This window comes from Grammomys surdaster, unplaced genomic scaffold (assembly GCF_004785775.1).
Source record: "Grammomys surdaster isolate TR1022 unplaced genomic scaffold, NIH_TR_1.0 241, whole genome shotgun sequence".
Taxonomy (NCBI): Eukaryota; Metazoa; Chordata; class Mammalia; order Rodentia; family Muridae; genus Grammomys; species Grammomys surdaster.
Genome location: NW_021604686.1, coordinates 3,968,390 through 3,980,000, shown reverse-complemented (window position 1 = coordinate 3,980,000; position 11,611 = coordinate 3,968,390). Strand labels below are relative to the sequence as shown.

General features: G+C 48.0%; 1 protein-coding gene across 50 annotated transcripts in view; it reads right to left on the bottom strand.

The window, feature by feature from the left end:
* Positions 1 to 4,120: 4,120 nt before the first annotated feature.
* The window catches only part of Celf6 (CUGBP Elav-like family member 6), a 30,057-nt gene continuing 22,566 nt past the window's right edge, over positions 4,121 to 11,611 (bottom strand). For 2 of the 50 annotated variants that reach the window (XM_028774470.1, XM_028774477.1), the window contains 9 exons: positions 8,509 to 8,637; positions 8,338 to 8,417; positions 8,069 to 8,212; positions 7,833 to 7,965; positions 7,604 to 7,753; positions 6,984 to 7,064; positions 6,752 to 6,895; positions 6,087 to 6,242; positions 4,121 to 5,442 (listed from right to left, as the gene is read on the bottom strand). In XM_028774470.1, the coding sequence (XP_028630303.1) occupies positions 6,115 to 6,242; positions 6,752 to 6,895; positions 6,984 to 7,064; positions 7,604 to 7,753; positions 7,833 to 7,965; positions 8,069 to 8,212; positions 8,338 to 8,417; positions 8,509 to 8,637 (989 nt within the window). In that variant the 3' untranslated portion in view covers positions 4,121 to 5,442; positions 6,087 to 6,114. Of the gene's footprint in view, positions 5,443 to 6,086; positions 6,244 to 6,751; positions 6,932 to 6,983; positions 7,070 to 7,291; positions 7,385 to 7,603; positions 7,754 to 7,832; positions 7,966 to 8,068; positions 8,243 to 8,337; positions 8,418 to 8,508; positions 8,680 to 8,707; positions 8,735 to 11,611 lie in introns of those variants that run through there. The other 48 variants (XM_028774520.1, XM_028774509.1, XM_028774484.1 and 45 more) reach the window with 47 other exon arrangements.

Here is an 11,611-nt window from a genome sequence, read left to right as displayed (position 1 = left end):
TCTCTCTCTCTCTCTCTCTCTCTCTCTCAAACTGTCCCAGTGAAACTGCCTCTGCCCCCTCTCTGGACTGCCCCTCAAATAACTTCCCTTTCCTCTCATGAAAGTTGGGCAGATCCTATTCTGTCAATTCTTTCTCTGATTCATCTCTTTGTCTGCCACTCAGCTACATCACTTGCCTTCTTCTGCAAACTAACTTTAGCTTCATGGTTTAGGAATAAAGATATACTAAGAGTATGTCTGTATTCCAGCCAGAGGGATTAAAGATGTGTGCTAAGGGCTGAACCACACCACAACTCTAGAAACAGAGTTTTTCAGTAAATAACACAATCTCGGGATTCGATGTGTGATCAAATATCTTGCAAACACTCTGCTGCATTGAGGTAGGGGGTGAGCCTCCAGATACAATCAGAGTACAACGCAGCACAGCCAGGGCCATTTCTAATGTCATAGGTCACCATATTCATCTCAAACCAAGTGGTTTTGTCTCTCTGCATTCAGGATACCTGAGTTGCATCTAGGGAAAAATAGTCTTATTGAAGGCTGAAAACTCTTCTCACAGTCTCTGAGCTATTTAGGTTTCAAAGGCTTCCAGATCCAGCATTAGCTGACAGGGCCTCTGCAGCAGTCTTTTGTTGATGTAGCTTCCATGTTAAAACCGGCTGGAGAGGGAGGCGTGCAGGAAGCTGGAGACTGACGGCCAGATGAGTACTTGTGTGGATGCCTCAGTCTGGCACGACTATCTTCTTCAGGCTGACACACCCAGATATCAGCACCACTAAGGATTTTGACTACCTGGTGAAGGCCAAGGTTGCTGGACTATGACCATCCAAGATGGAATAGGAGCTGCCTCTGCAGCATGATAGGAGGACTGTCATAGAAACCATGACACTGGAGTAGAGGAACGTTCATATTGTGACCTATTATTATGGTCATTGTCAACTTGACACAACCTAGAATCTCATGGTAGAAAATGAGTCTTAATAAGGACTTGTCTATATAGTTGAATAGGGCCATGAGCATGTCTGTGAGAGGTTGTCTTAATATAGGAAGTAGCCCATCATGGGTCTTTCTTTGTACCAGTCCCTAGGCAGAGGGTCCTGAACTGTGTAAAAGTGGAGAAATTGATCTGAGTACAAGCAAGCAAGCCATTGAGCAGGTTTGTACTCATTTCTCTCTGCTCTGGGATGGGATGGGATGTGACTAGATGTCTGAGTCTCTGTTTGACTCTCCCACAATGGTGGACTATATCCTGGAATTGTAAGAGTGTCCTTATCTCTCCTAAGTTGCTTTTTGTCAAGGTATTTTATCAGAGCAACAGAAATAAACCTAGAACAATTGCTAAGGGGTATAGTTTCAGAGGGCCAGATCAAGACTCAAAAAAAGAGCACTCAGCAAATTTATAGAAACTATGGTAGTTACTAACTTACAGAGACCTCAGGAATCAGTCAATCTTCACAGCTGGTGAATGGACCTGTGGGTGCTAAATTACTTAGACAATCAATCCTTAGATCCAAATTCACAAAAAACTGGATGAGGGATGCTTCCACTCTATCTTCTCAGGGAGGTCCACGAAAGGGCAATAAGATAGAGATATTTCCCAATGGAAAGGATCTAGAGCAGTCATTCCGGTATCCAGAAGGAAGTGCTGTAATAAGTCTTTTGTCTTATTCCAAATGGAAGAGTTTTGTAAAAAAAAAATAATTATGGTTTAATCTTCATGTAGGAGTGGATAAATTACCCTTCTGGGCACATACCACAAAAATCTTAATAATACATCTAGACCTGATCAAGAATCCCCACATCGTAAGAAACCAGGACTGGGTCGAACAATTGTGTTTGTAACTGCTTTATCTCTCATCAGAAAGTCAAGGTTGCACGCTTTGGTTGGGCCTAGGATTGTTCCACTGTGAGGCAGTTATAGTTTGGGAATTATATGCTTGCTGATAAAAGTTTAAGTGGATGCAACGGAAGGTAAACTGTGCTGGATGAATTGCTTATCTTCCGGTTATCTTTCCCTTTGGTGAACTATTATTCCCCTTCCTTATAGACCTGGAAAAAGTGGCCCAGTTTTCCATCTTAGATGTATGCACATGCTCAAGGCTGAGAAAAGTCTTCCCTGGGGATTTAGAACTAGAACTAGTGAGACCAACTATAAAAGGAAGTAGAGTCAAGAGGTAGAGAGACATCATTTAAATCCCTAGACCCAGCGACGCCCAGAGGCAAGTATGTACTTTGACCTACTGTAAGCTATTTAATTTCCTAAAGACTAAAAGGTGTTTGTGTTAAGTGTTTGATACTTGCAATGGAAAAGGGCCAAACTGTTACAAACACAGACGAACAGACGTAACACCAGGTTGCTCAAACTTAGACATTCTACAAATCTTCCATTACCTTACCAAGGGTCAATAAACTTGTCTAAGGGACCAGATAAATGTCTTAAGCTTTGTAAGCCACATAGAGCTCTGTCTTGACATTTTGTTTTGACAATCCTTTAAAACATACAAAAACTGGACTGGTGATATGGCTCAGTGGTTAAGTGCAAGTGCACTGCTCTTGCAGAGGGCCAGGTTCAGTGTGCAGTACCTTCATCTGGCAAATGACAAACACCTGTACCTCCAGTTCCAAGAAATCCAATGCCCTCTTCTGACCTCTGTGAGCACCTGCACTCATAAGCACTTCCCCACAAAGAGACAGGTACACATATTTACAGTTAAAAGAAAATATCAAAATCCTTGAAAAATTTTAAAAAATTATTCTTAAAAAAATCATTCTTAATTTGTAGGTCGTACAAAAACATGTCACAGGCCAGGTTTGGCTGACAGACCATAGTTGGCCAACCCTTGCCTTAGATCACACCAACGCCTGCAGCTAGGGAATCTAGTGTCTGCCAGACCTTCTCTCATGCCTTGTAAGGCATGAAGTTCTATTGTTTCAAATCCCTTGACATGAGTCTGAGTTAAAGCTCAGAGTAGATTTAGAAATGGTAAAGGAGTCTTGACTTATCTATAACATAATAGAATCTGAAATGCATGATTATTTCTTGGTCATACATACTTTTTTTCAAAATGATGCAGTTGCTCAAAGACTTTGTTTAACTATCCCAGGTCACCCTGGGTGACTCTTCACCTTAATCTTCAGGAAGACTTTCATGGAGTTCTCCTAACAGTTGAGCCTGAGTTAGGATTTTTCTTGCTGGTATGGACCGTATGTGCCCCTTCCTGCACTGCACCTTAATAGTCTGTTTTCTCTTAACTCCTGGTACTTGACAGTTACCTGAGTACCTGAGGTTTGTTTCTGTTTGTGCTGGTGTGTGTAAACATACACGCAGAGTACAGCGTCAGCTGTCATTCCTCAGGTGTCATCACCTAGCTTTTTTTGTCCTCAAACTCAGCTCACCAATTAGGTTGACATGGCTGGCTAGTGAGACTCAGTGAGCCGCTAGTCTCTGTTGCCCCAGTGCTGAGATTACAATCGCATGCCTGGCTTTTGTTTTGTTTTGTTGTTTGGGGTTTGTTGAGTTTTTTGTTTGTTTGTTTGTTTGGTTTTGTTTTTTAATGTGGGTTCTGAGAAACTGATTTCAGGGTCCTTGTGCTTGCAAGGTAAACACATACTAGAGACCGACTGAGCATATCTCTAGGTCCGTGAATATCTGTTCGTTTGAATGGACAGATGCCGCATATCTCCACTTGTACCTGAGGTACTCCATCTACGGGTTAGCACCGAGCTGGTGTGTATGTGCCTTGTCACCAGTTCCTCTCCCAGTGACAATTATTTGTGGATGTGAACCACACCATGCCTGGTAATGTTATTGACAAATCTAGTTTTCAGTCTTATTACTTCCAAACACCGGTCAAAGACAAGGGACAGGTCGGAACACATTTTCTTAGAAATGGCCTGGAAGGAATTATCCTCTCTCCCACCCATGTCTTTCACTGTTTCAGGTCTCCGGTGTTGGAGCAGAGTATCTCCCACTCTGTGGGGCCTCAAACTAGGTAGACCTAGGACTTCAGAATGGGAATGTAAATTATTCCCAGGGGCCCAGGAAAGGCTGACCAAGGCAAGGTGAACTGTAGTGTTCTAAGCTGAATCCTTTGCCCATGTCACAGAAGCAAGCAGGAAGCACCACCGTTGATCAGTTTTATATGGAACCCACTGTACACAACAGACGGACAAGGACAGACAGACAGAGCACACACCACTTCTAAACTGAACACTGCTCACCATCTAAAAGCACCTTGGGTAAGCACATGTGAGACACACTTGCATAGGAAAGATGTACTTTTTAAAGGAATGAATTAGTATTTTGGCAAAACATCTACTTCCCTCCCAGGTCCTGGGTAAAGAGGGACCTCTAATTCTGAAGCTTCTACATAGTGAAAAGGATCCCCTTCTCAGTGGCAGTATTTACAGCAGCAAGCCTTTCACATCTGTTATCACAGCCCTCTACATAGATCTTGAGTCTACTTTACAAGTGGGCAAACTTAGACTAAGAGACAGAAGGTGGCCTGGAGCAAGGGGACACTGGGTAGTTTTGAGGGGAGGGGAAACAGGAGGTGTCTCAGCTCAGCCAAAGGCAAGGCCTTGGTCTACCTGGACTGGGAAGGAAATGTCTCTCTCTCTCTCTCTCTCTCTCTCTCTCTCTCTCTCTCTCTCTCTCTCTCTCTCTCTTCCTACCTGGGGAGGCTGTGACTCCACAGGAAAAGGGGTCAGGAAGGAAAGGCAGGTTCCCATTTCTGATGGCTGGGGGCCTCCTAGGGTAGCAAAGACCAAAGCAGGCCTGAGCTCTTCCTGAGGCCCGTTCAGGGATACTCTCTGCGTTTTGGAACTGTGGGTTCACTGCTTCCATAACCCTCTTGTTGCTTGAATATGAGCCTAGACTTCACATCCTTTATCATATTCTTAAAGGGGGGGTAAGGGAGGAGTTTAAGAAGGAATGAGACACAGGACAATCTTTCCACAGCCTCCTCTGCCTAGGCTGGGGCTATCAAGGGTCTCCTTCACCCTGTCTCCTGGGGATATTTAAAGGCAGCTTTTATTTTATGAGACTCTATACTGTCTTCTTTTTTTTTTTTGTCTCCTGTTTTTTTCTTTGTTTTAATTTATATAGATATATATATATTCTTAAAAAAAAAGCAATAGTCCTTTGGTCCCTAAACACTAAGGAATGATATGATTTTGAATGAAGTAAGTCTGGGCTTCCCTTGCTGAGAAGCCCTTGGCACCCCCGAGGCCCTCTGCTGCTTCCCTTAGGTCAGTCGATCCTCAGCCAGCACTGGTTGCCTTGCCAGCCTGAGCACTCCATGGAACAACCCACGAGATGAGTGGCCTGAGCCCCAGGCGCCAGCCCTGGGTCCGATCCACAGCCGTCTGCCGCCACTCCTTCCGGAAGGGCCGCTCCAGCATTTCTGTGCTTTTCCGTTTCCTTTCTTCATTCTTCAGTTTCTGTTGTTGGGTATTAATTCATAAGGAGACGGGAGGGAGAAGGCTCATGTCACCTTAGAGGGTAAGACAAAAGTGGCTCTACCCCTTACCCCCACCCCCACCCCCACCCTACCCATCCCTGCCATGATGTCTTTGCTAACTGTCAGGCCTTTGATTCTGAGCAGCATCTTGGTCACAGAGACCAGCCCTTGCCTAGATCCTAGGCAGATCACTGTTGTCAGTGCCCTGCAGAGTGTTCTGGAGGGCTTGAGTGAGCTGAGGCCAAGTGGGCCTGCAAGGTCAGCACATCTCTCCAGGTTGCAGGACCTGGACTTTGTCACCTCACAGCTGTGGTCTAGCTCTTAAGGAGCGCTGCTTCTCTCCCTCCTCTTCTCACTAGCTGGTCTCTTCTTCATCCAAACTGCAGCTGTTGCTAGACTAGAACGGGCTAAATTTTCCTAGAAACCATCTCTCCAAGACTGTGGAAACATCAGGGTTGTCTAATTCATCTTAGACTCTGGGTTGAAAGAATCTGGGTCTCTGTCACCCTTGACCCTGACTCTTCTTTATTCCTGGATTTCTCAGAGGGCAGTATTCCGATGTCATAAAGCTGGCAGGGTCTTGTGACCTGGGACCCACTTGCCTAACATCCATCAAGAACTCACCTGTCTGTGACTGGTCAGCGAGCTCAGATTAGTAAGGCCTGTTGGCATCCTTAGGCCTCTTTAGCTGGACCTTGAGCCTCTTCATGCCGATTTGAAAGCCATTCATGGCCTGGATGGCAGTCTGGGCACTGGTTGGATTGTCAAAACTAACGAACCCTGGAGGGTGTAGGCACACAGGTTACCCGGGAATCCAGCTTGCTAGACTCTCTCTTTCTAGTCCCCAGGCTAGGGCCATCGCTTGTGTAACTTTTCGTTGCTTAAATATGTGAACGTGTATGGGCGCGTAGCTTGACAGAGGCTAATCATTCCTAAAGGTGTGATTCCCCGAAAGATGGGAAGGAAGTCTGGTGTGGGGACGGGATGGTGAGTTGGTCAAACTATTTCCCTGGTTTGGATCCACTGCTTTCTTTGCTCCAATCCTCCCGTTCTGGCCTCAGAACTGCAGCTGGGGGCTGGAGGCATCTCTTGATTCCAAACCCAGACTCTACTTGCTCTGGACAAACTCCAAAAGCCGTCCTGATCTCTCCCGCTCTAGTTACCCAAGATTCTTGGGTCATCTGAAATAAGGCTTGCTTTGCCCATAGTTTGTCCCATAACATTCACTCTCTGGAAGCCTTTTGTACGGTCCCTAGGGAATCCTCAGGCACAAGGATGGGTCAGCTCACCAAAGCACTTGCTCTGATTGGTGGCACGATCCACAAAGACTTTGGCAGAGACAACAGCTCCGAAGGGCAGGAATGTCTGAATGAGTTCTGCATCCCCAAACTCCTGAGGCAGGTGATAAATGAAGAGGTTGCAGCCTTCGGGGCCTGTGGAAACAGCAGCGGCTTGTTTACAAGAGGGACCTTGAAGGCTACCCCTCCAAATCACCCTGATCTCCAGCCTTCAGCCCCTCACCTTCTCTTTGTTGCTGAGGCAGAGCGGAAGGCTGCTGGGGGAAAGTTGTGCTCACTGGGGCATAGGCCGAGGGATAGGCTGCTGGAGACAGAGGTGGGGGTAGGCAGTGACCCCTAGGAGCCATTTCCCCAACAGATCCCCATCTGCCTGGCCAGCTCAGACAGATTCAACCCAGTTCACCATAACCCAAGATAGGTTGCTGAGGCTGGGGCTGAGTAGGATGGTAGGGTTGACTCCTTGGAACAGAGCCTAACCCTCCCATAAATCTCCCTATTTCTTTCCGAGGCCCTTTAACGCCCAACACCCACGCCCCCGGGCCGGGCAGTGCCAGATGAAACCTGCATAGTGATGTATCCCAGCGTAGGCCTGCTGCAGGGGGTCAGCCACACCGGGGCTCTGGGCTGGAGAGAGAGGGGACCCAAGGCCCACGATGAACGCAGGTGGACAGGGGCCAGGGGAGAGACCCTGGGTGGGAGTGTGGGAGGTGGAGGACCGCTATGAAAGGCAGCTGGGAAGATGGAATCATTCCCCACCCCACCCCCCAAGCAGGTCCTCGCTGGAAAGCCTCTCTTCCCACTCCAATTCCAGGTGGGTTGGGTCAGTAGAGTGTGGTGACCCACCTGGGTAAGGGGAAAGCCCGTTGTTATAGAGCGTGTCGGAGCCTGGCTGTCCATTGGTCTGGGGGTTCAAGGAGCCGAATCCATTGACCCCTAAGGGCGCCGGAAGGCCAGGGAGTGCACCAGGGCCATTGCCACCAGGCGATGCATTGGCTGTAGGTGAATGAGAGATTCAGAAAGTGGCACTTTATTAGTTATCCCAACCGTGGTTCTAGTCTCTTGGGTCTCTTACCTGCCGCAGGCAACAGAGGCGCAGCCACCAAGCTGAAGGCCGCCACGTGCTGCATCTGGGCGGCCACCGCGGCCACCTGGCCTAACCCGGGACCCTGCGCTGCCGCCAGCAACGCTGCCTGGTGCTGCAGGATCTTGAGGAAGGAAGGAGGGCGTGTGTAGAGGTCTCAGAGGCTAGCAACTGCCAATGTGTCCTACCTTCCCTCCGACCCCCGCCCACCCTGGCCAGCTACCTACCGCAGTGGTATAGGCGCCACAGGTCCCGAGGGGCAGCGGTGCCGGGTGGAAGGCACCCAGCTGGCCAGCCATTTGCTGCATCCTTCGCAGCGCGCGCTCCCGGTCGGTGTCTGCCAGCTTCACCACCAGGCTGGATGAGGCGCCCTGGGCAGAAGAAGGGCGCGGTGACCTGTACTGATGACTGTGCTCGGAGCCCAGTGCCTTCCCCGGCAGCCCTGGGACGCTGAGAGCCTGTGGCCTCACCCTTAGCCCAGATCCCCAGCTCTCACCGTCATTGTCCGGCTACCGTGTAGTCCCTGGATGGCAGCTTGAGCTTCTCCTTGACTCCCGAATTTCACAAAGGCACAGCCTGGTGCAGGAAAGAAGGATGGAATGATTAGGCCGCAGGAGTCAGAGCTAAGAAAAGGTCATTGGGAACTCCCAGGGGCAGTTCAGGTCACCTTTACTGGTACCGTCAGGACTCCGCAGGACAGTGCACTCCTCGATATGGCCGAAGGGCTGGAACAGACGTCTGACATCCTCCTCACCCTGCTGCTTGCCCAACATCCCCACAAACAGCTTCCGGTCCTCTGGGGACAAAGCCAGGAATGACCTGGGGCCCCAACTTGTTCCTAGACTCCCCAGAGTCGCCTGAGGAGCTTGGGAAGGTGGCTCACCAATCCAGCTCTGGGAAGACACTTAGGGAGTGAGACGGTCATGGGACCCTAAAGCTGCATCTCTTTGAGGGGCAGAGTGGCCTACAGGCAGATCTTGAGGGAAAAAACTCAGTTGAAATTTCCGTCATGAAACCTGGGTCCTGAAGAAGCTCACAGACACTCACTGCTGCTCTTGTGGGATGTGATGAAGTCTTGGAAGCTTTGGGGGCTGGGGTGGGGAGCAGAGCCCTACACATATCATGTTGTTAAGAGTTGGGCAATGCTACTGGAGACTCAGCATGCTGGGGGGTGAGATGCTTCACCATGGCCTTACTGGTCAGCTTCATGACAATGACCAGATCAATGCCCTTTCTTGCATAAATTAAGGAGAGTGCTGTCAAACAAAACAAACCCAGCATGGAAAACAGCTATCCTAGTGTACTGTCTCAGCCTTAGACACTTAGTTCTGGAGTGGCAGGATCCTTACCAACCCAGCACCAAATCTAACTGAAGAACTACAGAGGAAGTTTAGTTTACTGAGCTTCTAACATTAGCATTTTCCCCAAAAGTGCCTGTCGAGCCCCTGAACCCCTTTCCTAGTCCCCAGATCTACCCCCCTTTCCATCTCCTTGCCTAGCTTCCAGGGCCCTCTCTGAGCCCTGTAACCTGCTCTTTGGCGTATTCTTCCGTGTTAAGTTTCTCCTCTGTTGTATACGCTTTGGAAGAGCGTGTTCTGTCTGTAGACCTAGACGATCAGCTGAGAGCACGTGACCTCTCCGTGCACCCACATTTCCTGTGGGAGTGACAGAGAAAGGGACGGGATTGTTAACCAAGCCTGTGTTTCACGAGCAGAGTTACAGGGCTTGGATTTGAACTGGGGATTAGCTGTATATCTTCCAAGTCAGACCTCTGCAAGCACTATCTGAAAGCTGGGGTTTAGGGGTAGAAACCAGTGGACCTACTGTTAAGATCTGGCTTCTCTCTATACTAAAGTTAGCCTCTAAACTAGGGACAGGGCTTGCCAGTGTATGGTGAGGTGCACACTGGGAAAGAAGGGTTAGTTGGGAATCGGGCTTCAGCTTTTGCCTTTGAGATCCCAGAGCTCGGAAAAGCCCCACTCTTAAACCTCTTTACTACCTCACACTCTCGGAGGAAGAGTTCAGTCCCGAGGTGTTGCTTCCACGGGCATTAGTGGGAGAATTGAGGCCATGGAACAGACCACTGGCTTCCCAATCTCTTTAAAAAGTGACAAAAGAGATTGTGTCAGCAAAAATATTAAGATGGTGGCTGGTGAGCTGGCTCAGGGGCTAAAAGCACTTTGCTCTCAAGCCTGATGAACCCACATAGTGAAAGGAGATTACTGACTCTCGCAAGTTGTCTCTGAACACCACATACACTGCTGCGGCCTGTATGTGCACAAACACACACAATAAACAAGTAAGCAAACAAACAAAATATTAGGGTGAAGGTAAAGATGTAAGAGGAAAGCAGAAATTCTCTGACTAAAGCCAGAAAAGGGAGCTGAAATCTTCCCTGTGTGATCCAAGGAAAGGCCCTTGAAACCATTAAAAACAGAGGAAGAATTCCAGATGACTCGAGAAGGTAGGAAAAACCACGGGGCTATGCAGTGGCTAAGAGACGGAAGCATCAAAGATGGGGCTCTACCTTCCAAGAATGGAAGGAGTTGGAAGATGACATCAGTGTAGATTTGAGTCTTGATAAATATGAAATTAATGGTTTTGCCCTAACATCGGAGAACAGGCTTCATGTAGCCAGGGAAATGTCCAACATCAAACATTAAGAAGTCTGTGGTATTGTTCCAAGCTTTGACATTAAAAATATGTCGATGTCTTCAAAGGACCTGGACGTGTCTAGAGAAGATCTTGGGGCCTCCACAGTGCTAAGGGGGCTCGCGGTGCTCTAATTTATAGCGGAGTGTGTCACTGGTAGGGTCTCTAAGATATCATACTCCTGGACCAGCATCCAGGTAGCCCTATGTGAGAAGAGAGGGAGCACAAGCCAAGATGGATCCCCCAACACAGTAAAGAGGTTTGTACGCATGGTGGTCTTCCAGTTCTTCATCTAAACGTTGTGTTGCCCTTTGTTGCCCACGGTGTATATGGGGGACAAAGATGTCCTTAGTTTAGCTATCACCTCTGATTCCCCCCAACCCCAAACCTGGTCCCAGTAAGAACCTCTTGATTTGGTAATCTCCACTAGAGCACTGAGCTGACAGTTCTGGACTACTGGGGTGTACAGAATTCATCATTGAAAAGAGCACTCAGTCGGGTGGTGGTGGCGCACGCCTTTGATCCCAGCACTTGGGAGGCAGAGGCAGGCGGATTTCTGAGTTCAAGGCCAGCCTGGTCTACAGAGTGAGTTCCAGGACAGCCAGGGTTACACAGAGAAACCCTCTCTCGAAAAACCAAACCAACAAAAAGAGAAGAGAAAAGAGAAAAGAGAAAAGAGAAAAGAGAAAAGAGAAAAGAGAAAAGAGAAAAGAAAGAGAAGAGAAGAAAAGAGAAGAGAAGAGAAGAGAAGAGAAGAGAAGAGAGCAGAGCATTCATTATAAGCTAGGTTTTCTACCTGCTTCCAAGGTATCCCTTGAATTCTGGAACTTTTTTTTTTTTTTGCTACTTTCCAGAGAGTTAGCGTTTCACAGGATAATGAGCAGGGTAACAGTGACCATAAACTATAGGCTATTCAGAAATGGTGACATAACTTTAAAGGCAAGCCTGGGCCCTTAAGCGTAACACCAGATTGATGCTCATGAAGACTGTGAGGCTTACTGATTCCTCTACAGATAGAAATGATGGTGTTACCAGTCCAGATAGATCAGTTTCCTCTAAATCAAACTCTACCAGTTGGTTTAAAGGAGGATACTATAAGAACGAGGAATAAATGTGGA